The sequence below is a fragment of the Phytophthora infestans genome, genomic scaffold (genome assembly GCF_000142945.1).
Source record: "Phytophthora infestans T30-4 supercont1.14 genomic scaffold, whole genome shotgun sequence".
Classification (NCBI taxonomy): Eukaryota; Oomycota; class Peronosporomycetes; order Peronosporales; family Peronosporaceae; genus Phytophthora; species Phytophthora infestans.
This window is the reverse complement of record NW_003303745.1, coordinates 342174-363947: the sequence shown is the minus strand read 5'-3', so window position 1 is coordinate 363947 and position 21774 is coordinate 342174. Positions and strand designations below refer to the sequence as shown.

Genomic DNA, 21774 nt, shown 5'->3' with positions numbered 1-21774 from the left:
TCTCCCTTACGCTGATTCGGTGTCCACATCGACATTGGTGTGCTTATTGGCGTTCGACGAATTGTCCAGTGAGGTCATTTCCAGGATACAAAATCCTGTCATTACCAACGCTGCACCGAAAAAGAACTCCCACGTTAACGGCGCATGACGTACATAGGTATCGATGAGTCCTGCCAACGGAATTGTGAGCATAAAGCCGACACTGGTCTCTAGTGGCGACGTCCAGCACACAGCGAACGTCAAGAAGATGAAGTTGGTCGTGAACATGACGACTCCAATTGCCAGCATCACGTTTCCTTCGATCGAGGAAGGGTAGCCGATTGGCTCGTACAACGAAGGAAACGGGCTGTGGGCGAAGAATAATGTACCGACCAACCACGCAGGAAATGTGAAGATGCCACTAAGTCCCATCATGATCATAAGCGTCGGCGTATCGTTGATGTTGGCACCTGCCGTTAGCGCAACGGTCACGTTGTATCCCGCGTTAAGGATCACCGAAGTCAGCATCATCAGCCCCACGACGACACTTGGGCTTCCAATACCTCCACTTTTTCCGTTGTCTTGGTAAAGTATCTCTATTGTCACTCCAGTAAAAGCCATCAGAACGCCAAACAGCTTCTTGCATGATACTTGTTCGTGCAGTAAGCAGATGGAGAAGCAATACACGAACAGTGGCGAGCTGTTGAAGATTGCAGCTCCAGCAGCCACTGTCAAGTTTTGCAGCGCTGAAAACCAGAAGTAGTCGCACAACAAGTAGAAAACACCGAGAAACGCGGATAGACGGGTCAACTGTCGTAAAGGAATAATGGAGTGTCTTCTCAGTACACTCAACATGTCGTGTCCAGCATGGCGATCCTCAGCTGTCCCGCATATGCGATAGTAGACGAAAATGGACGGCAAAAACACGACCTGTGGAAGCAGTAATGATTTTATAGATGCGCGTAGGAATTTGCGAATGATAGCAGCACTGACTGGAGCGGCGTGGCAGAAGCACATGACGAAGAATGGCTTGTTGAAGTGGATGGATGTCTACATAGCGATAAAATGCAGGACACGCTTTATAAACTAGCAATTCTACTTTACGCTACATATCATGTATCGTACCTGAAGAAATTGCACGGCTTCAGCTTGAAAGATGTTCGTCCAGATGACCACTGTGAAAACATACATCGCATGCTTTAGAATAGGAACTGTAAGCCTAAGTAAGAGATATCAGTACCGCATACCAAATAGAGCGAGCAATCCCACAAACTTTGTGCGAAGATACGCTTTTGTCTTTTCTCCTTTCTCCCCAGTTGATTCATCTAGCAGCTTCGTCTTCTCGTCCGGCAGAACCATGACCGATGCTGGCACAACGCAAGATGTGCACGATTGCTCTCGACAATCTTTCGTCGAGAGGACCGAAACACCCTGGTCGTTTCGTGCGTCCATGACAGCGTGTAAGCTCTTGGAAGCAAGTTGGCAAATAGGGACACTCTTGAGGATAAGACAGCAATACAAGGACTGATGTCTTAAGCGTCACTGTAGAGCAAGAGCTTCAACCACTTTCATTGACGTTACGTCCAGAATTGATTGGTCACGATGATCGAGTCGCGTCAACATTTCATTAGTAATTGCCAAATATTATGAAATTTGTATCCTCACAGCAAGATACACTATAAAATTTTAGTTAACCGTTGCGAAAAATGGCCAACCTATGACTCATAGGTGGGCCATTTTTCTGATCGCAGACACGAGTCCTGGCAGCAATAGTGTTGGAGGGATGATTTGCGCAGAGTTGTTAGGGCAGCACAGAATGGAGTGAGGACAAAAGTAGAGTGGTCTAGGCGGCCATAGTGGAGAGGAAGTCTTGAGTGTAGGAGGAGAAGACGCTTGTGTCGGACTTGGTAAAAGGAGAAGACACTTGTGTTGGACTTGGTAAAAGGAGAAGACACTGGTAAAAGAAGAAGTGATGAATTATAGAGTCTGGTGTTCTGGTGGGGGAGTTACTCTCCACCAACCAGTCCAGTTATGTACGATTTCTCTAAATGAAATAGTACAGTTATATTTCACTAGATAGTCATCGTCACATCGGAGATGCTTACTTCGACAGCCTCCCACATCGAGGGATGTGTATGATGCTCTATCTGTCGGATAGTATTTAATGTACCACAGGTGGCTGTTATAACAGTCCTGTACGTACATGAGCATTTACAAGAAGTAGATCTTGTTTTGATATTGATGATCTTTTTCCTTTGACTTTCATTGTCAGATTTGTCACCTTGTGCCGTTTGCTTTGGCAATAACTGTGCTGATTTCTTGTTTTCATTGTTATTTTGGCTACTCAGGAAAACCTTAGAGGATTAAACCTGTTCACCGTAGTGATTGTTGTTGCTATCGTTTTAGCTATACGAATTTGTAGCAGCTACTTCAGGGAAACCTTTAATTTTAAGGATCAAAACCTGTTCGCTGAATTGTTGCTGTTATCGTTTTAGCTTTACAAATTTGTAGAAGCTACCTCAGGAAAACCTTTAATTTTAAGAATCAAAACCTGTTCGCTCTGTTGTTGGCTACTCAGGAAACCTTTGAGGATACACCTGATCACCGTATTTATCTTTATATATTTTGTGTAAGCGTTTTAGCTTTGTTCATTTCTTAAACTGCCATTGTTTTGCTCTTTCATATGTAGATATTTCTTCACAATGTGTCGTTTCGTTTTTGTTTTTCTTTTCATTGCTGAGGTCTTATAGAATTGCCTCCCAATTTCATGAAATGGTTGATATAGGTGTTGCAGTCATTGAAAAATTGTTCTGACTATTGTTATTGAGAGCTTATAGTTTTCAAATATTTTTGAAGAAAGGCTACAGCTTTTAAGAGCATAAATAGCATCAAACAGTGTCATCGGTAGCGTACGCATCATATTTGCAGTAAGTGCGCAGGCTCTCGTCGTTGGGGTTATTTTTCTCCCTTGAGGCTCATCGAGCTGTTTCTCGTTTGGAAGTTTATAATTTTATTTTTACTTCGCAAGCGCTAGCGATAGATTTGCAAATATCGAATTCATTGTAGATGAAATTAATGCAGTAAAACTATAGTTTGCTTTCTGTAGACAGAGGCTTTTGTAGGCTTGTCTTGTAGTCATACAGTGCTGAATATTTTTTTTTTATTCGTTCTTATGGTACTGTTATGGAAATGTTTGAAACTTTTGCCAGTGACAATAAATGTTAAAGTTTGGCGAATACATGAAAAGTTTTTGGCATTGATGCCTCCCAGTTTCATACATTTATTTAAGTATTTCTCTCTCAGCGTTTTTTTTTGTCGTACAAGCTAGGCAGTCTTTGTGAAATTTGCAATTTTGTATTTGCATTATGCAAATTGCATATTTGTTTTTGCTCATTATATTTCTTTTGTGAATGTAGCATAAATATGTTTTGAGCAGCTAGGTAGCAATGCTTGCAATATTCTCAGTAGGAACACACTTCACTCACATTTTACCTATTATAGCTCACATCTTTGGGGCATTTTTCTCCCTAGTGGCTCTTCGGATTGTATTCCGGATTTTATTATACTTCGAAGTAGTGAGAAGCATGCACACTATTTAGTCAATTGACAGAGACATTGCTCATGCAAAAAAGTGTTATTGCTCGGTAAGCGTAGATGGAGGCATTGTTAGCACATCTTTACTGTTCAGGAAGCTGAATGTCTTGGTAGTATGCCATTCATTATCTGTCGAGACATTTTACATGTACAGCAGAGGCTTATACATTTTTGTTATTGCCTTTCATTTTCACCTTGACTAAGTTATTTTCAAGTTCCTCATTTTTATTTGACTTATCTTTTCAGATTTAAAGCCTCCCGGTTTCTGTGTTTTCACTCTTTATTCCTTTTTCTTTAGGGATTGTCGGTAGTGGCAGCGGCTCAGTGGCTTACCTGGACTTTGGTTTCTCTTACTTATGTTTCTTTGTGAACAGATACTAGTACTACTAGTAGTATGTAGCAACGTCGATGGCAGTGGCTCGTTGGCTTGCCTACTTTGGATTCTCTTCTTTCATTTTTGAATCAAAACTTTTGATTGTCGGATCATACAATAAATGACACTTTGCCTGAATATGCAGAGGCACGGTGGCTTGCTTTCTTCGCACTACAATGGTAGTATACTGCCATTATTGTTTGTGGTAACAGTGGAGATAGTAATTTGATAATTCCAACATTATCTTGGGCGATATTACAGCCCGCATACTCTGCTGATAGCAGGCTCGTTACGCAGTGCGTATTATAGTGGGCGATATTACAGCCCGTATGCTCCGCTTGTTGCGGGTCAATGCGGGGGCGACATTTCTGCCCATGTACCCCGCTTATAGCGGGCTCAATATACAATGCTTATCATTGTGGGCGCATTTACAACCCAAATGCGCCGCTTATAGCGGGATCATAACGCAGTGCGTATGGTTTGAAGTCTAGGGAGATTTTCTTCTAGCTCAATATCGCGGGGCAGACGTCTTGTCGGCGTCGAGTTCATGCCCTGTTAAGCCAGGTGACGCTCTGCGTTTGAGCCGCCCTTATTGGTAGGAAGGGTCGGGCTTATAGCTTGTTGGCTTGCCGCGTCCAGCTCGCCTCCTATCCGTCATCTGTCCTCTGGCGAAGCGTTGGGGTCTTAATCTGTTGAGCCAGGTGGCGCTTTGCGTTTGAGCGTTGGGCTCATAACCTGTTGGAGGGATGATTTGCGCAGAGTTGTTAGGGCAGCACAGAATGGAGTGAGGACAAAAGTAGAGTGGTCTAGGCGGCCATAGTGGAGAGGAAGTCTTGAGTGTAGGAGGAGAAGACGCTTGTGTCGGACTTGGTAAAAGGAGAAGACACTTGTGTTGGACTTGGTAAAAGGAGAAGACACTGGTAAAAGAAGAAGTGATGAATTATAGAGTCTGGTGTTCTGGTGGGGGAGTTACTCTCCACCAACCAGTCCAGTTATGTACGATTTCTCTATACGAAAAAGTACAGTTATATTCCACTAGATAGTCATCGTCACATCGGAGATGCCTCGTTAGAACCATTTCACCTTCACACTTTTCAAAAATAAGACAAAATACAGAGAAGCCACCAAGTTATTACTGCGATCCATGCTGCTCTCAAAGGCACTACCCATATTCCTCGGTCTATTCCTTGGGCCGCCAGGCGTTCTGTCGACTTGTAGCAGCTGGTCCACGCGTTTCCAAACCAACTTGGAAGGTGTTTGCGTCTGCAACGCTACTCAATGCGATAGTGTCTCCAACGACTACAAGAAACTCAAATCTGGCCAAGTGGGGGTCTACACCACTTCCAAACTTGGCATGCGTTTGACGTATGAAGTGGCAACCATCGATGAGCCTCCGGTCAAGAAACCAACGTTTGAGATCGACGTGTCCAGACAGTACCAGACCATGCTCGGGTTTGGTGGTAGTCTTACGGACTCTGTCGCTATTAACTTGTACAAGCTCTCAGCTGAGCTGCAAGAAATGGTCCTACAGCAGTACTACGCCGACTCCGGTCTACAGTACAGCATGGGTCGTATCCCTATCGGCTCGACGGATTTCTCCACAAGTACCTACACTTACAACGACATGGTGGATGACTTTAAGATGGATAATTTTACCATCGCGTCGGACAAGGCACCGCATTCGAACAAGCTCAATACGATCCACCGTGCCCTCAACAAGTCGACGAATGGGGTGACACTGTTCGCAACCTCCTGGGCTCCGCCGCTATGGATGACGAACGGAGATTCTGTCATCGACTGTACCATGAAAGGGAAACCAGGCGGCAAGTATTGGCAAGCTCTAGCGTTGTACTACTCCAAGTTCTTCGACGCATACAAGGAGGAAGGGATTGACTTCTGGGCCATGAGCGTGCAAAACGAGCCGCAAAAGCCCCCTCTCCCTCTGACGCCGTGGCAGACGCTCCGGATGACTGCTGCAGAAGAAAGAGACTTCATCAAGATGCACCTTGGCCCACTGATGGCTATAAATCATCCAGAGCTGAAGCTCATGGCTAACGACGACCAGAAGACAGGCATCCAATCTCGCAGTGCACCATTTGATGACCCGGAGTCAAGGAAGTACCTTAGCGGTCTGGCCTTCCATTGGTACCAGAACCTTGACTTCATTTTGCCTTTTGCTGGAAACTACAACAATCTGCTAAAATTTTCCGAGACCCACCCAGATATGTTTATGCTTAATACGGAAGCGTGTGAGGGATACCTCCCATCATTGATCGGTACCGGGAGAGGCCCTGCACTCGACGACCCTAAGAAAGCTTGGAAGCGGGCGGAGAACTATGGCCGAGACATCATTGAGGATATCAACAACATGGCAGCCGGATGGGTCGAATGGAACATGGTCTTGGACACAAAAGGAGGCCCGACCTGGGCTCAAAACTATGTGGATGCGGCAATCCTCATTGACGAAAAGAATGGAGCTGAATTCTATAAGCAGCCTATGTTCTACGTTATGGGTCACTTCGCTAAATTTGTGCCACCGGGATCGAAGCGTATCGAGTTCCCAAAGAACAAAAATTTACGCAAATTCCACCGCTGCGCATTTGTGACCCCGAACGACCAAGTTGTGATGCAGTTTATGAATCGCAATAACGCGGGCGTCACGATAAGTGTCAAGCAAACAGACTCAGACACGTTCACTCTGAGCCTACCAGCCCATTCTTTGCAGACTGTGATCCTGCCGGCGTCGGACGCGACCAAGATACTGTAGAGAAGTATAAGCCAGAAATTCGGTCCTGTCACTTATTAATAAGCAACATGGAATGACTCTGCTAAGCTGTCAACGTAGTACTTAGCAACTACTACCTCCGCTCGGAAATAGATAACCATTTGTTTTTTTTGCGCAGCGCTCCGCCTCGTTCATTTAAGCGTTTATTAATTTGTGAGAGGCTGGCTAGCTAGCTTTATGGCCGAGAGCTGACAGTGAGAAACTAAGGCGTTCATGCTCCGCCGTGCAACTACAGATACAAAAACGGATCTAAGACGGCAACTACATCGCCACATTCTGAAGGGGCGCTCAGTGGGGCTTCTGGAACTTCAGCGGTAGGCGGTGGGGGGCTGCTCGCTGCAAGAAGCAGCATGTACGCGTTAGCATTGGCGAGTGAGGTAGCGTCACAAGGCAGTGACGTAGGGAGAGTGCCAGCTCGTACTTGCTTGTCCTTGTGCCGGAGGCGCGCCAACTTGTGCGTGGGTGTAAGTAGTGGGCGGGTCTGTCTGAGCGCACGCCGTATGTAGCCTTCCTTGATCAGCTGCTGAACCAGGTAGCAGCTCATGTTGGACGCGCGCTGAAGCAGACGCTGGTTTTCGCGCTCATTGACAGGAACTGCAGCGATTCTCTCGCACAGCTCAGCTCGAACCACCTTCTTCCTACCACATGCGCTCTTCCTTGACTTGACCACGGCTGCTTCTCGATCTCCCATCGAATTGATTCCACGCCTCCAAATTCGCTCGACAGCTTGGCGGCCCACACGGAAGTACGCTGCAACCCGAACGATCTCTCCATGTTTGAGCACTCCTCCCACGCTGCGAAGCAGTAAGGTCTCCCAGACGGCCTGGCGCTCACTGTCTGTGATCTCCCCCAGGTGCCAGTCTGGTCGGAAAAGCGCGGGAGATTCGAAATCCATAAAGTGATCGGCATAGAGGGCGTATGTTTTTGGGTAGGCTGTAATATAATTTGAAATGGTTATCTTTTTCAGAACGGAGGTAGTACTACTACTGTACATACGATCCTCTCTGTGTTGATAGCGTCAAGAGGCTCTTTTTTTATTATAAAAAGGGACTACAATAAGGAGTTGTACCCAATATATGGTACACACGACACCAGATGACGGGCGTCGTTCACCGCAAAGTAACTCGATTTTGCCGGGTTGCGATGGCATTCCCCACCCAATACTGCAATACTGCGTACGCCTTCGCCCACCAAGGCACCACCCACGTCGCGAAACAGGGTAACGAATGAATAGCGACGACATCTGCCGCCACAAAACCTAAAATCCACTATTGAGTCAAACCCAACTCGCGTGTTTTAGTTACAACGCGCTTTATCGCAGGCAACGATTAGAAACACCATGAAGCAGTATGACCTACTCGAATCATACCATTAGAAGCCCTAAATACAGAGCCGCACCGTTCGGTTCACTTTTCCGAGTTAGACTCAGAGATCACGAATTGGGTCGGCTGGCTGGCAAGAAAACAGATTAAAAAACGAGCTAATTGTAATGTACACGTGCTACTATTAATAGTAGTAACTGAGCATACTGTACCACACACACTATGTTACATGTACTATCAAAAGCAGTATCTTACTACTATTTCAGTATTTTACACAGTAAAAACACACCTAGAGCTATACTAGTATGCAAGATGGATACAGCATAAAGCGGTCAGGTTATTAAAACTGGACACGTACCACAACTAATAGCTAACCTGCGTCAATGCCTTATCGAGTAGCACGTTCTCCAGGCTCGTCGTTAGTGTCGCCAATATTCCCTGACTGATTGTTTGCAGAAGGGTATGAAACGTGTTTACTGTCGAGTCTTGGGGTGTCGGGGCTCCAGAACATATCGGAATGCGATGAACGCACACTTCAACTACGGTCCCTGGTTCCATTGCATCTTCAGAAGGCTGCAGTCGGCCCCAGCCTGTCTCTTGAACCTTAATTCTGCTGAACATCCCGCTCCCTTCCATAATGTTTTCCAAGTGAATACGATGCGATCGCCTTGAACGAATTTTCGAGTAACACACCATTGCGATATCTGCACCGCTTCGCCGCTTTCCAGCACGGCGTTGTAGACTGATTTCGCAACCATCGCGATATTTGGGACCTCGATGGTATACCGCTGACAGCCTTGTATGCTGCTAAAAACCTCCTGGCCTAGTTGCCACAATGTGTTGCACGTTTCAGAGGGCGACGATGGCAGCACAAGTCTGGATCGCGGGTAGAAGGTTATGATACCTTGGCTGCTTTCTTGCTGAGGGCCCACTCGAAATACTTCGTCGGTTTGCAAGAACATTGTTTCTAGCTCTTGAATGCAACTGTCGAAAGGTGCAGCTGGCCCCATGCTGAAAGGGGAGACCATGGGATCGCCAAGCCGCTCGTTAGCAAATTTCCGTAGAGTATCAATGTACATAGCTTGCCTGTTTACTAGGAAACGAAGCTGTTGCTGTTTCTTTTCAGCATCCTGACGTTCTTGTTGCAGCCGAGCAGCTAGGTCTCTCCAGAGAAGGAACGATGAATACTCGCTAGAGCTTGGACTTGCCCACCTCTCTTTGATTTGACGCTGGAGGGATTGCAATTGATGGCATAACTCCAACTCTTGACGCCGCAGTGTGTCACGCGATACTTTTTGGTCATTCCGATAAACCCGGCATCTGACTATCGCGAGCGCTTTGTGTCTATCCGCTTGCCCCGTACTGCGTGAGATATCATCACTCAATGCCTCGTCCCCACCGTTGCTCGGTAGTGTCTCTCTAGCTTCCGAAATAGATGCTGCATCGGGTGTTTCGCGTCTGCACTCCATCGCTGTGACTTTCTTGATCGTTCTTGTGTGATGTTAACAGAGCGCATGCGTGCCCTACCCTCACGCTAGGTCAATGATCTCCTTATTGTAGGATAAGCCGGAGACCCGAACCCTCTTAGAAAGGTAATAATTGAGCGCACCAATGAGACTACAGAAATGAACCAAAATCCATGGATTTAGCCAATCCCATCGCACTAGGGCTAGGTGTTTAGCATACCAGCTTATTTCCGGAACTGTCCGGAATCATTGCGTCTTATCGAATAAAGGGCAATACAAATCTAGCACGTTACGAGCACTTGCTGTATAATTGCACTTTGTGACGGACCGCTGTAGCGAGCATACCAAGGCTTCAGCGCCATCGTAGCATTACTAGTATCAAACTGCAGCTTGAAGGTTGTACACTTGCGGGTTTGACACCCCGCCGCTAATGGGCTACTAAATTACAGTACAGCTAAATATTTTTCTTACAGCGTTTGATTATCAATAGATATCTAAACATGTAAGCCTAGTCAAACATTCAGTTTAACTACTACATGCCAGCATTTGATTCAGCGACACAACTTCACATCGAAACCAGCTCCTGCAGGATCCGAGCTTTCTCCGCAAACTCGTGCTTGATGTCCTGATTGCCGATCGAGATCAGCACCATATCCTTGAGCATCCTGAAGCTGGCACACGGCAGCGCGTCAGATGCGCCTCGTGCATGCCCGTGCCGAAGCGGGCCATCTCACCGGTCGAACCCAACTCCACACCCATACTCGGACCAGCGCCGTGTAGACGCGTGAACGAGAACGGCGCCTTGACGTCCACGTAGTTGATACAGGCGCGCAGGATGCCGTTAGCCCGGGCCATTGCCTGGGTGTGGTGTTAGTACGTGGTAAACGGGCCCGTGACGTTAAGCGCCTGTGCGATGGTGCTAGCTGCTTGATCGTGCCCACGTACAGTTGCTGGACTGGGCGTCTCCAGAGTGTACGCGGGCGTGCTTGGCGTGTGGCATAGATGGATATGGCGCCGTCCTTGGCCAAACTGTCGAGCTCGATCTCCCTAGCATTCACGACGACCTTGGACACAGCGAGGGAGCGCGACATCTTGTCTGCGTTGCTGTTCAGGTAATCCTTCAGATGGCTCTCATCCGAAGCCACAAGCATAGCAGCCTCTGACAGCACGTAACAGGAAGGGACAAGAACCAGGTACTACGCACACCTCTTGCACTAACTCCAGAGCCGAGATCAGATCCATCACCTCCGTCCGGCTGGTCCACGTTCAGCGAGTCCAGCAGAACCGCGAATGCGCTGTAGCCCTTGCACTGGTCGATGCTCTCCGGCAGGATGTTAGCGCGCGGATTGGCCAGGTTGCTCGGGTCTGGCCATCCACCACCACGATCATGTCTTCGAGGATCTCGAGGTCCCCGTTGTCCAGCACCCGTGCTCCAGGCTCACCTCCGCGAAGTACTAGTTCCTGCTCTCGGGATGGTAACTGGCCACGGTGGACAGATCGCGCACGTACTCACGCCGCACCAATCCAACTCTACCAACTTGCAAGAGATTAACCACGAATTCACATCGAGCCGTCGCCCACACTACACCGCCACGCTGTAGGGCGCGCGCCGAACACGTACAACTTGGCCATCGATATCAACGGCACCTCGCCCCCCCATATACCCACCCGAATCGCGATGGTTCGTTATCACCCGCTGCCGCTCCACACTCGATCACCGCCGTCGTGCCGCTCGTCCTTCACGCTCGCTCGCTTACCACCAGTGCCACCGTCGCCGCCGCCTCCACGACCGCTCCACACTCGCTCACCAGCTGTCCACTAGATTACGCACTGATGCCGTCGACCTATCCCACTTAACCGCGCCATCAAAATAAAATTTAATTTATGCTGCCAACCACAAATTATGTGAATTGGTTGGTTTGTCCGGAATGAATAATCCTCGTAGCTTGAATCGATTTGATTGCTTCAATTTCAATCAAATCGTATGGGCACCATTCCGGATTCCGTCCGGAATCGGCCAATTACTGTAGATTGGTATTGGCTCATATGTCTCAGGAAATATAACCAATAGCATCTCGTCTTATGTAGATAAACTCTTTTACTTAACGATAAGCATGCCTGTACCGTCCCCCCGACAGCAGGTCTCGACTCCATATACTGTACATGTATTACTACAACCTGATGGCGAGAGTCTGCATGTAATACAATGAACAAACGCTATTTGTTTAGTCACGCTAGAAGGAATAGAGTCAGCTAACGTGATATAAAGTGAGCAGACAAGATCGTTTCGATTTTGTCAGCGCTCAGAAATTGTGAGTTTGGAGCTAGCTCTTTGATCAAGCGAGAGAAGATGTGGTACCGTTTTCCCGTTCAGTCCGGAGTTCCACATACAAAAAGTACCCGATCCTCCAAACTAATAAACGCCAATAGCATCATTCGAATGGCACACACCGGGTGGCGTACACCATTGGCAACATATATCCATCCTTTGCATACCAGAAGAGATCACTCGACAAATGCACGAACTCAAATAGATATTTGCCGATCGGTATACAGTACCAGTAAATGCTTGTACTATTAAAAAATTGGGACGTTTGCCTGTATTTGCCTGTATACATGTACTAAGCAACAAGCGGTTTTAGTTCACATTGTAAAAATAAATTAATAAGAAGACGATTTACCCATTCTTCTCGTCGCACATCCTTCATAAAGGTTACCAAATCGTGAGAGAAGTGTATTAACGGCGCTGCACTCTGGCCCTTCAAGGTTTTGCTGGTTTGGGCACCCGCAAAGTCTTGGATGTTCTCTTTATCGTCTTGCCAGTCGCGAAGAGTCGTGCGAGGGATATTTAGTCTCTTTGATGCGGCTTGGCAGCTTCCTAACGCCTCAGCAGTCGCGATTGCTTCGTGCTTGGTTAGAATTGTATAGGAGCGCTGAGGCGCCATTTCCAGAGTGATAGAAATTCTAACTATAAGTGTTATGCTACCCGTTGGAACCAGTCGATTCAATTTACTCTATCACTGGCTAAAATAAAAACTTGTTCAAATCTTTTATTTTAAACTTCAAGTGTTCGTGGCGGATTTGTATGGTATGGCGGATTTCACCGTCGTTGTCTGTAGTATTGATCAACAGCAGGGTTCGTATTAAATACGTGTTCATCGTAACTAAATAAATAACGAGCCTGACACAAGCAATCACCAACGCAACTCTTAAGTATTTTACATACCGTACAATTAAAAAAAAAATATTTAGAATATCCTTGCTTTTTTCCGCACTTGACGCTTTTTTTTTTAAACACAAGCGCCCCCACCGTGAGAAGAGCCAAGTTCACTGAGTCATGAAAGAGAGCGAGACCGACTGGTGCCGACTACTTGTATTACATTCAGAAGATGAGATGGAGCCTGGGACAGTTATTGAGATGTGTGTTCATCACAAGCTGGCGCGCGCCAGCGCGCCAGTATCGCTTGAATTGGCGTCAAAGCGTTCCCAAAGTTGCTGCACGAACACAGCATGAAAATCCTCGTGAATGTTGTGTCGACCCTCGAAATCGTGTTGCTCGAAAAGGCATTGGCGCACATTTACTCAGGGTTTAAATTAGAGCGACGAATTAGCGATTCCGATGGATATTCTCGTTGCCTAGTATTTACACAGACGCCTTGGGAGAAAACACCCAGGCAAAAATTTGGAGATCGCGGTGCTGAATTTGTGCCGATAACGTGTTCGTCCCGCTAAAGAGAAGTAAATGTTTGAAGAAATATCACGAAAAAAAGAAATGTTGCTATTAATGAAGTAATTTTCCATAATAAAGCGCACCTGGTATTGATACAGTTTTCAAAAACTATTTGAGATTACAGCAGTGAATTGCCGCAAGCTTAGGCGCATATTGTGCGGAAGGTTCTCCGCTTTTCAATGTTTTTTATTTAAGGCACTGTATACTCGCAAAGCCACATCTAAGTGCTAAATCCGATAGTTAATGTGGGTCAGCGCTTTGTCCAGTAGTGTGTTTTCTAGAGTAGTCGTCAGGTTCACCACGCTTTCTTCGGTGATCCTATTCAGCACTTCATGAAATTTGTTGACAATTGCTTTATCCGGTGCTGGGGAGTTATTTTGTACTGGAACGCGATGGATGCATATTTCCACCCCGGTCCCAGGTTCCATCGCATCTGGAGAAGTGTGAATTCGGCTTCAGCCTGTCTCGTCCGCCATTAATCCACTGAAAATGCCCTCTCCTTCAAAGCCGAACTTCCAAGTGGAAAGTATGCGATTGCCTTGGACGAATCGTCTAACTACGCATCGTTGCCGAATTTGACCTGTCTCTCCGCTTTCCAGCACAGGTGCGTCAGAGAAGCTCGCTACCAACGTGTTATTTAAATCCCCGACGTCATACTGCTGGTAGTCTGGTTTGCTGCTAAAATTCTGCAGGTAAAGGTGCCACAAGGTGTTGCTCGTCTCCATTAGCGATGACGGCAAAACAAGTCTAGACCGCGGGTACAGGAATTTAAAAAAATCACCCGCCACTTGGTCAAAGTCCCCTCGAAACACGTCGTCGATTTGTTGGAGCCGTGTTTTCAGCTCTTGAATATAATTGTAGAACGGTGGGGTTGGTTTCTTGGCGAAAGGGAAGACAATGGGCCCGTTGATTTGTTTGCTAAGCACCTTACGCAGAGTGGTGATGTACGAGGGCTGGTTGGTTACCATGAGTTGGAGCTGTTGCTGTTGATTTTCCACATTCTTGCGCTCTTCGTGAAGCCTCGTAGCAAGATCTCTCCATAGAAGAAGAGACGAATACTGGCGAGCTCTTGAACTTGTCCAAATTTCCGTTCTTTGACGCCGTAGGGATTGCAGTTGCTGGCGTAGCTCCATTTCTTGACGTCGTAAGTTATCACGCATGTTTTTCTGGTCATCCCGATAGGTCCGGCTTTTGGGCTAGCGCACGCACTCGACAGCTTTTCACGTTGACGTTGCTCGTACGACCGCAGAGCTCGACAGGAAATGCTGTGGGTTCCACGGAGATAAGCAAACTATCGTTCGCATCGATGAGTGACCGCGTGCCCGTAGTTTCAAGTTGATACTTCCTCGCTGTACTGAGCTGCTTTCCGAAGTGTTTTTTAGGGTGGGAGAGAAACAGCAGAATGCGAAAGGACTCCAGGAGTCCTTTCGCATTCTGCTGTTTCTCTTTCAAAGGAGCGTAGTAAAAAGGGTAGTTTGGACATGTGGTCACAGTACCGGTACCTGCTTTTTAATAGTACCGGTATTGATATTTATCGCGTCTAGGGGTGGAGTAAACTAATGTAACCCGACTCGAACCAATCAGGAGTGGATGTAATCGCTGCTGGTCCCCCTGAGTACGCGTAGCTTTAATTTCAAATACCCCTTTATATCGGATAGATAAGATTAGATGTACCATTGACAAATCACCAAATCGCTCATTGAGGGGGACTTCTTTTCGTCGACGCCCGAATATAAGCCCCTCCCAAATACAGCCAGCTGATCCATACAGACTTTCTAGATTGAACTGTAGAATAAGAGGTTTAGGTCGGATACAGTACAGCCGGATATTAAATAATCGGACCTGTTGGAGGCCAGTATTATAGTACTGGAAATGTGCAGGAATCTACACCTTTGTGCACTCAAATTCGTTCTAAACGGCAATCAAATCCGTGATGAACAATTCAATTACGTAAATTTCTGAGTTTCAATTACCAAATCTGCAAACAAATTCGTTTTTACTGCACACGAATCCGTGCGCGCCAAAATTGAAGGCTGTGCTGAGCTCGCGCTAAACCCGCGCGTCCAAGACAAGGTCAGCCGACGTACTCTCACTTCTCGTTTCACCCTCAACTACGCAGATGCCCCCCCTACAAACATCATACTGTTGCTGAAAAGCAGCGTGTCCTGCAAGCGTACCAGTGTGTGAAACAAGTGCGTGTCAAGCCTACAATCTGCAACAGCGAAGTCAATCTGTTAAAGCGCCAGGAATTTGCTAAAGAGCTCAAAGAACACCAAGGACAAGATAACTGTATTGTGTATTATGACGAAACCAATTTTAGTGTGCACTTGAAGCGTCAAAAAGGAGGCGCTAAGCGAGGAAAGTGTGCTGTCCTTAGGCATCCGCCTTCGAAAGGCGCGAGCCTGCAGGTGCCGTGTGCTGTTTCATCCACCATTGGATTTGTCACCTACCGACTTCAACGAGGCAGCATTCGTATGGACAAAAATGCTGCTTTTGTGGAGGAGATTTACACGGCTGTCAAAGCGTCTGATGAGTCTAGGAAGTGCTATGAGGGATAGATGGTCGTGATCATCATGGACAATGCTCCTGCGCATCGCCAGACGATGATCGAGTCACTAAGCACGCTGACATGGTGTTGCTGCGCTTGGGATCGTACTCCCCAATGTACAACCCCATCGAAGAGTGCTTCAGCGTTTTGAAGGCTCACATCAAGACGGCATTGGCGATAATCTGAGATGAAGTATGCGACCGCACCCGGGTTCCGGACCAAACGGAAGAGGTCCTCTCCATTGCTGAGCGGCAGATGCGTCTTCTGGAAAGAGCTGCGAAGCACAATATGAAGTGGATAGCGCCTGTGTTGGTCTACCGAATGGAACTGCAGTGCAGTAAAGCGGTAAATGCAACAGCGGACGGGAATGCTGTGGGGTACGACACGTTATGTACGGATTTGTGTGCAGTAAAAATGAATTTGATTGCAGATTTGGTAATTGAAACTCAGAAATTTACGTAATTGAATTGTTCATCACGGATTTAATTGCCGTTTAGAACGAATTTGAGTGCACGAAGGTGTATTCATGGAAGTGTCCATGATTTGAAAAATAAAATTTATTACCTTTGGCTAGGTACGATCGGGGGATAATTCCAATCGAGGACGACCCCCAACCTCCAATCTCCCATTATCACTTTTCCCGTTTCCTTCTCAGATGGATGTAGGAGTCGGCGGCTGCGTCTGCGTCGCCGCCACGGCGCGCGCGGTTAGACGTGGCACCTCTCTACAGGGTCAGGGACCTGGCCTCTCGTACACGCTAGGTGTTGCTGCAGCACTTTTGGAAGTCGAAGAGCAGCCAAATGACGACAGTAATGAGCACAGTAGCCAAAATATGACAGCGGCACTAATCCCGACAGCCGGGACGATGACGACGGACGTGACAGCTCCGGCAGCACTGATGGCAGAGAGGAGGAGGATGGAGAAGCAGGACGTCACTCGGTATCAGATATTAGAGGTGCAGAGAAGCAGGTGAGATGTGACGTTGGTCTTGTGGCCGTGGATCGCCGGAGGTTTGGCACAGCAGCTGGGAGTCCTGGAAGGCATATTTCGCTCTAGAACGATGCAGGTGCTACCGGTCAAGGAAACGATGTCGCGAGCGGAGAGGGACAAGCGGCTGAAAAGGACTAAGAAGGGAGAAGACGACTCGCAAATGGTGCCAAAAACCATGGGCCCTTATCAGCGCACGTACATCTGTACGCACGGTTGGAAGAAGCGCAAATCGCGTAGCGGAGGTAGACGTCCGAGACAGCACATTCGTCTCACGAATTGCCCTTTTCGGTTCATTGTGCAGTGGAATTTGGCTCGCGGTGAGCTCCAAGTGAAAAAAGGCAATTACTCACACAACCACAGGATTTCTGTCATTGCGTATGCTACGTATCCCACGGCTATGGGCATCGCAGATCCATTGGTTGGTGCCCATGTGGACGGTATGCTAGCAGTTGGTGCAAAGTGGCCGCGCATCTGCGACTACTTTCTGGATCACGATGAAAATGTAATCCAGTCCGACGTTGACAGCTTAGTGCGCGGCCACTCATCTCTCGTTTCGACATTGGACGACAACGACGCCACCGCTCGGGAAATTGCGCTTTTCGCAGCGGTAGATCCAGAGAATGTGTCGTCCGTGGCCGAGACGGATGCAGGAGAAAGCGAAGAGATCTCTATTGCTACCGCTGAGTGTACGGTCAATTTAGCGAAATTCTTTTGGTCGACTGCTGCCACAAGACGAACAGGTTAGTTATCTAAATTTACATGATCAATCCTGGATTCTTTCAGGATTAAACATGATTTTTTTCCGATACAACTATCAGTTGCTTACGTTCGTGGTGATGAACGAGTTTGGAGAAGGAGCCGTGGTGCAACAATCTTTGATCGGGGCGAACGGGGACTGTCACATGGAGCGAGCCATCTCTCATTTCAAGCGACTGCATCCTACTCGTATACAGTCGCTACGTTTTATTATCGTGGACAAGGACCTCAACGAGATTCGAGTTCTGGAGGCCAACTTTCCCGACGCTCGCGTCTTGATTTGTCATTTTCACGTGATAAAGTATTTGAAAGAGATGCGTGCTAAGCCCGAGTTCGGAAAGTTATCGACGGAAGATGCGAGGCATATAGACGGAGTGGTGCACCAAATGGTGTACGCATTATCCGAAAATAAGTATAACGACGCTCATGATTCGCTCAAGGGAATCTGTGATCGATGTGGAATGGATGTTTTTTTTGCCTATTTTGAAAAGAACTGGGACTCTTGTCGGGATCGTTGGGTGTTATATCTTTGGTCTACGCTTCCTCACTTTAAAACCCACACGAATAATCGCCTGGAGAGTTTTTTTGGGATGCTGAAGAAGGGTGTAGACGGCTCGATGAGCATGGCTCAGTGTATTAAGTCTTTGGCTGCTTTCGATCGTCGAAAAAGAAAATGATTACCAGTATCGCGTATCTCGCATTGGTCAATCTGTGAACAGCAACTACGATGAAGAGATGAGTAACGTCCTGCGCTTCACAACGCATTATGTGGCTCGTCAAATCGAGCATCAATGTATTGCAGCAAGGGACAAGGCTTTGATGTACCAGTATGTCATAGACAAAGCTGATGCTTTGCTGGCTATTGTGCGCGGCATCTTTTCGGAGCACAACCTCAGCCTGGACACTTGGATCTGTGATTGTGAGTTCGCTAGCTCCATGTGCCTACCATGCCGTCACGCCATTGCCTATCGCAAGAAACATGCCGTGTCTGGAACGCATATTCCGTGGAATCGTATTAACGACAGGTATGTACCAGGGTTATCCGGAGGTTGCTTTTGGTTTCCCAGTATTTTTAAGAAAACAGGATTTATCCAGGATTCAAAATTATCCTTTATAATACGGATAAGGTATCTTGTTTCGAACTTGTGCATGATAAATAAATACACAGATGGACAACAGCAAACAACAATTTAAAGAAGGTGAAACAATTCACTTACGAAAGGTTTTCAGTCGAATCAAAAGGCGCATCAGCACAAAGGGTGCGAACGCATTCGGACAGGTATCGAGAGGCAGTAGGTGCGACTCATTTGATAGCAAATGAACTGGCAGACATTGAAACAATGACAAATTTGTCGAGATGCTACGGTTTGTTACAAATCAGTGGAGAAATGTATGCTAGCGGAAACGAGCGGAAACAGATATTGTAATGCAAGAAATGGAACATGCAGATAAAGGAGCTAGTCAAAGTCAAAGCTCAATTCAAGACAATAATGATGACGTGAAACGATAATTTGGGATAAGTAGCAGTGAAGACGAGAAAATCGACGATGATGATGAAACGAAGAGCGTATCATTTGAAGGAAATGGTGGAGTTACGATAAAGTTGAACCCGAAAGCCAACAAAGTTGGGCACCCAGAAAATTGAAGAAGAAGGTGCTTGCAGATGAAAAAAACGACCGGAAGTGGTATGAAGCGGCGGAATAAGGCAGAAAAAAAGGAGGTGAATTTACGCTAAAGACGCTGTGTAACGCTCTCGATCGAGAGCAATCTGGACTAGTGGAAACGGAAAGACGCCTATTTGATGTACTTGTCAAATATGGAGACTTTGAAAAGAAGTAGTCAAAACTCAAAAATTTGAAGAATTCAGTAGTGATCCAGGATCCATTCTACATTCTGCCAAAGCTTCTAGATGCATGTACGAAGCTACTTCCTGTTGGCAACACCGCGGCTGATGCAATATCCATTGACGACTTTCAACAAGGTCAGTCTCAAGGTTTGTCTCGCACTGAAGATCAAGGTAAAGTGGAGACATTGATCATCAAAGACGTGAGTAACTTCTCACGTAAGCAGATCGAGACTTTTATAAGAGCCCAGAATATAAAGTCTCAGGTCCAGCTTGGTCTAGACATGTACAAGTGGCTTAAGCAGGATGGACTACCAGCACTACCTACCGAATACCACGATCTAGCGATCAAAGCGGCTGAAGACGTGATTAAGGCCTCTTCAAACAAGCGCAAAGAGACTCTCCCAAACTACCCGGAATTGCCAGTACGCGATGCTGTATCGAGCGGTGCCTCCAGTTGGTCTAAACCGAGCTCTGATAAGGGGCGTTGCACTTGAAGCTCTGGGGAGCCTCACCTATGTGCAGGTGCGCCCGGGTTCCAGTGCCGCGAAACAAAGGTCCAAACGTACGCGGAATAGAGACGGTTCAAATTTTACAAGCCGTATACGCGATCTGGCTATCCCATCAAGCCTGCCGACCAATCTGTGGAGACGATTTGCTGCCCCTGAACTTCATGATCTTCAATTGGTGCTGTGCTACGGTAATAGTGAGTCAAAAAAGGATGTTTTACTATGATCCACTAAATCAGGGCTCCTACATGAATGCTGCCAAAGCTGTGGCGACCCACCTCAAATTAGCTGGGCTGCAACGGTACGATGTTATTCCGCAGAACAACCCTCTGCAGTTCGATCCGTTCAGCTGTGTAGTCTATGTGTGCTGGATGCTCATTCAACAGGTGTGTAAGAGAGTACATCCGGACATGAGCAAGACTGCGCCTACTCGCCGACGATTCGAATTGTTCTACTACCTACGGACGGACCGTCTACTCCCTGTGGAAGCCTCTACTTCGATGCCATATGCTGACGATGATGGTACGAAGGAGAAATTGCCACCTCCGCGCAGCGACGACAAGAGCGATGGCGACGAAGAACTTCCCCCAACTCAAGTGGAGCAGTAGGTCGGCGGGCCATATTGTGCTGAAACTTTGGAAGCGTATAGAAGTTTAACAGCTACTAGTACGTGTTTCTTCATATTCATAAAGGTTGTTTCTTCTTTGTTTCACCTCCTCCAGATAGAAGATCTTCAAAGAGTCACTTCCGTCGTATCCATACGCGATCTGATAGCCGTAGTCTTCGCAGGTTATTACGTGATTTGCTCAGGATTAGTCCTGGAACGAAGTACACATACAGGGTTAATCCTGGCCGATTGCCAGCCACACAATACGTATATTTATCGTCCTCGCCAATTTTTCCGTATCTTCCCCATATGGACACTGATTCAAGATATATTTCGACGACCATGATTAATCCTGGTCATAATCGTGTATATTTACAGTTATATAATCCTTGCCTCCAACAGCTGCCATAAATAATAATGTGTAACGCTACATGCATGTCCCGTGCGCAGCTATCGCTCACGAGTCGACAACTCCGTTCAACTGATATATTCACGGGCGCAACATACATTTTTGGTACAGCTTTTTTTCTAGGTTTGGGTACCTCGAGCTCCCTAACCTTTAGCTCCATTGTTTTTCCCATCCATTGCCAAAAATGAGGCTGTACTTCTATCGATAATGCTGGTAATGTTGCAAGGAAGCTCTTCGTTACCCCATGTTAGTAGGCTACTTGTCTACCCTTGATTTGAGGCTGCACTCATGCCATTCGTTTATATAGTTCTGTGATATTTTACTAGAATGTAGTAGTAGGTGCACGTATGAATGCATATGACTATAATCGAGGCAAACGAAGGGAAAGGGTGTCTAGGAAGTACGCAGTAAGCTATTATAACACATTCTAATTTAATTAAATAAAAGCGGACGATGAGAGCGAGGCCTGTAGTCGATGTGAGGCGATGAATAGAATTTGAAAGTGGGATGATAAAGTTAGAAGTCCTAGCACTTCTCCATCTATCCTACATGCAGCCCCTAGTTCTTCCTACCACAGGCACTACCAAATAGTATCCGCAACAGTCACACTATAATCAGGGGCAGACCAAGGGTCAAATGGGCGGGCGTCAGTCCCCCCCCCCTCCCCCCCCTTTTTGCGTAGAGATTTCGATTTTTTAGCTCAATCGGGTAATATTTTCATCTTACATTAGTTCTTGCAGCATCCACGTTGTCTAGCAAGCAATAGCAGCTTTCGATCACGACATTCTTCACCAAGACGTCCCGTGCTACAGCATCACAGTCACAGACACCACATAGTAACATCCTGAGTCGCCATCAGAGAA

General features: G+C 46.8%; 3 protein-coding genes across 3 annotated transcripts; 1 reads left to right on the top strand and 2 right to left on the bottom strand.

The window, feature by feature from the left end:
* Positions 1 to 6: 6 nt before the first annotated feature.
* Positions 7 to 996, bottom strand: PITG_09102 (uncharacterized protein; the record flags this gene model as incomplete). Its single annotated transcript, XM_002903383.1, has 2 exons — positions 7 to 909; positions 973 to 996. The coding sequence occupies 2 exons, from the start codon at positions 994 to 996 to the stop codon at positions 7 to 9; spliced, it is 927 nt and encodes a 308-aa protein (XP_002903429.1).
* A 4394-nt stretch (positions 997 to 5390) lies between these two features.
* PITG_09101 (glucosylceramidase, putative) lies at positions 5391 to 6713 on the top strand (the record flags this gene model as incomplete). Its single annotated transcript, XM_002903382.1, has 1 exon — positions 5391 to 6713. One exon carries the CDS (start codon positions 5391 to 5393, stop codon positions 6711 to 6713), a length of 1323 nt encoding a protein of 440 aa, XP_002903428.1.
* Positions 6714 to 10161: 3448 nt separating this feature from the next.
* Positions 10162 to 11151, bottom strand: PITG_09100 (uncharacterized protein; the record flags this gene model as incomplete). The annotated part of the gene is made up of 3 exons (XM_002903381.1): positions 10162 to 10377; positions 10724 to 10814; positions 11084 to 11151. 3 exons carry the CDS (start codon positions 11149 to 11151, stop codon positions 10162 to 10164), a joined length of 375 nt encoding a protein of 124 aa, XP_002903427.1.
* Between the last annotated feature and the right edge of the window lie 10623 nt (positions 11152 to 21774).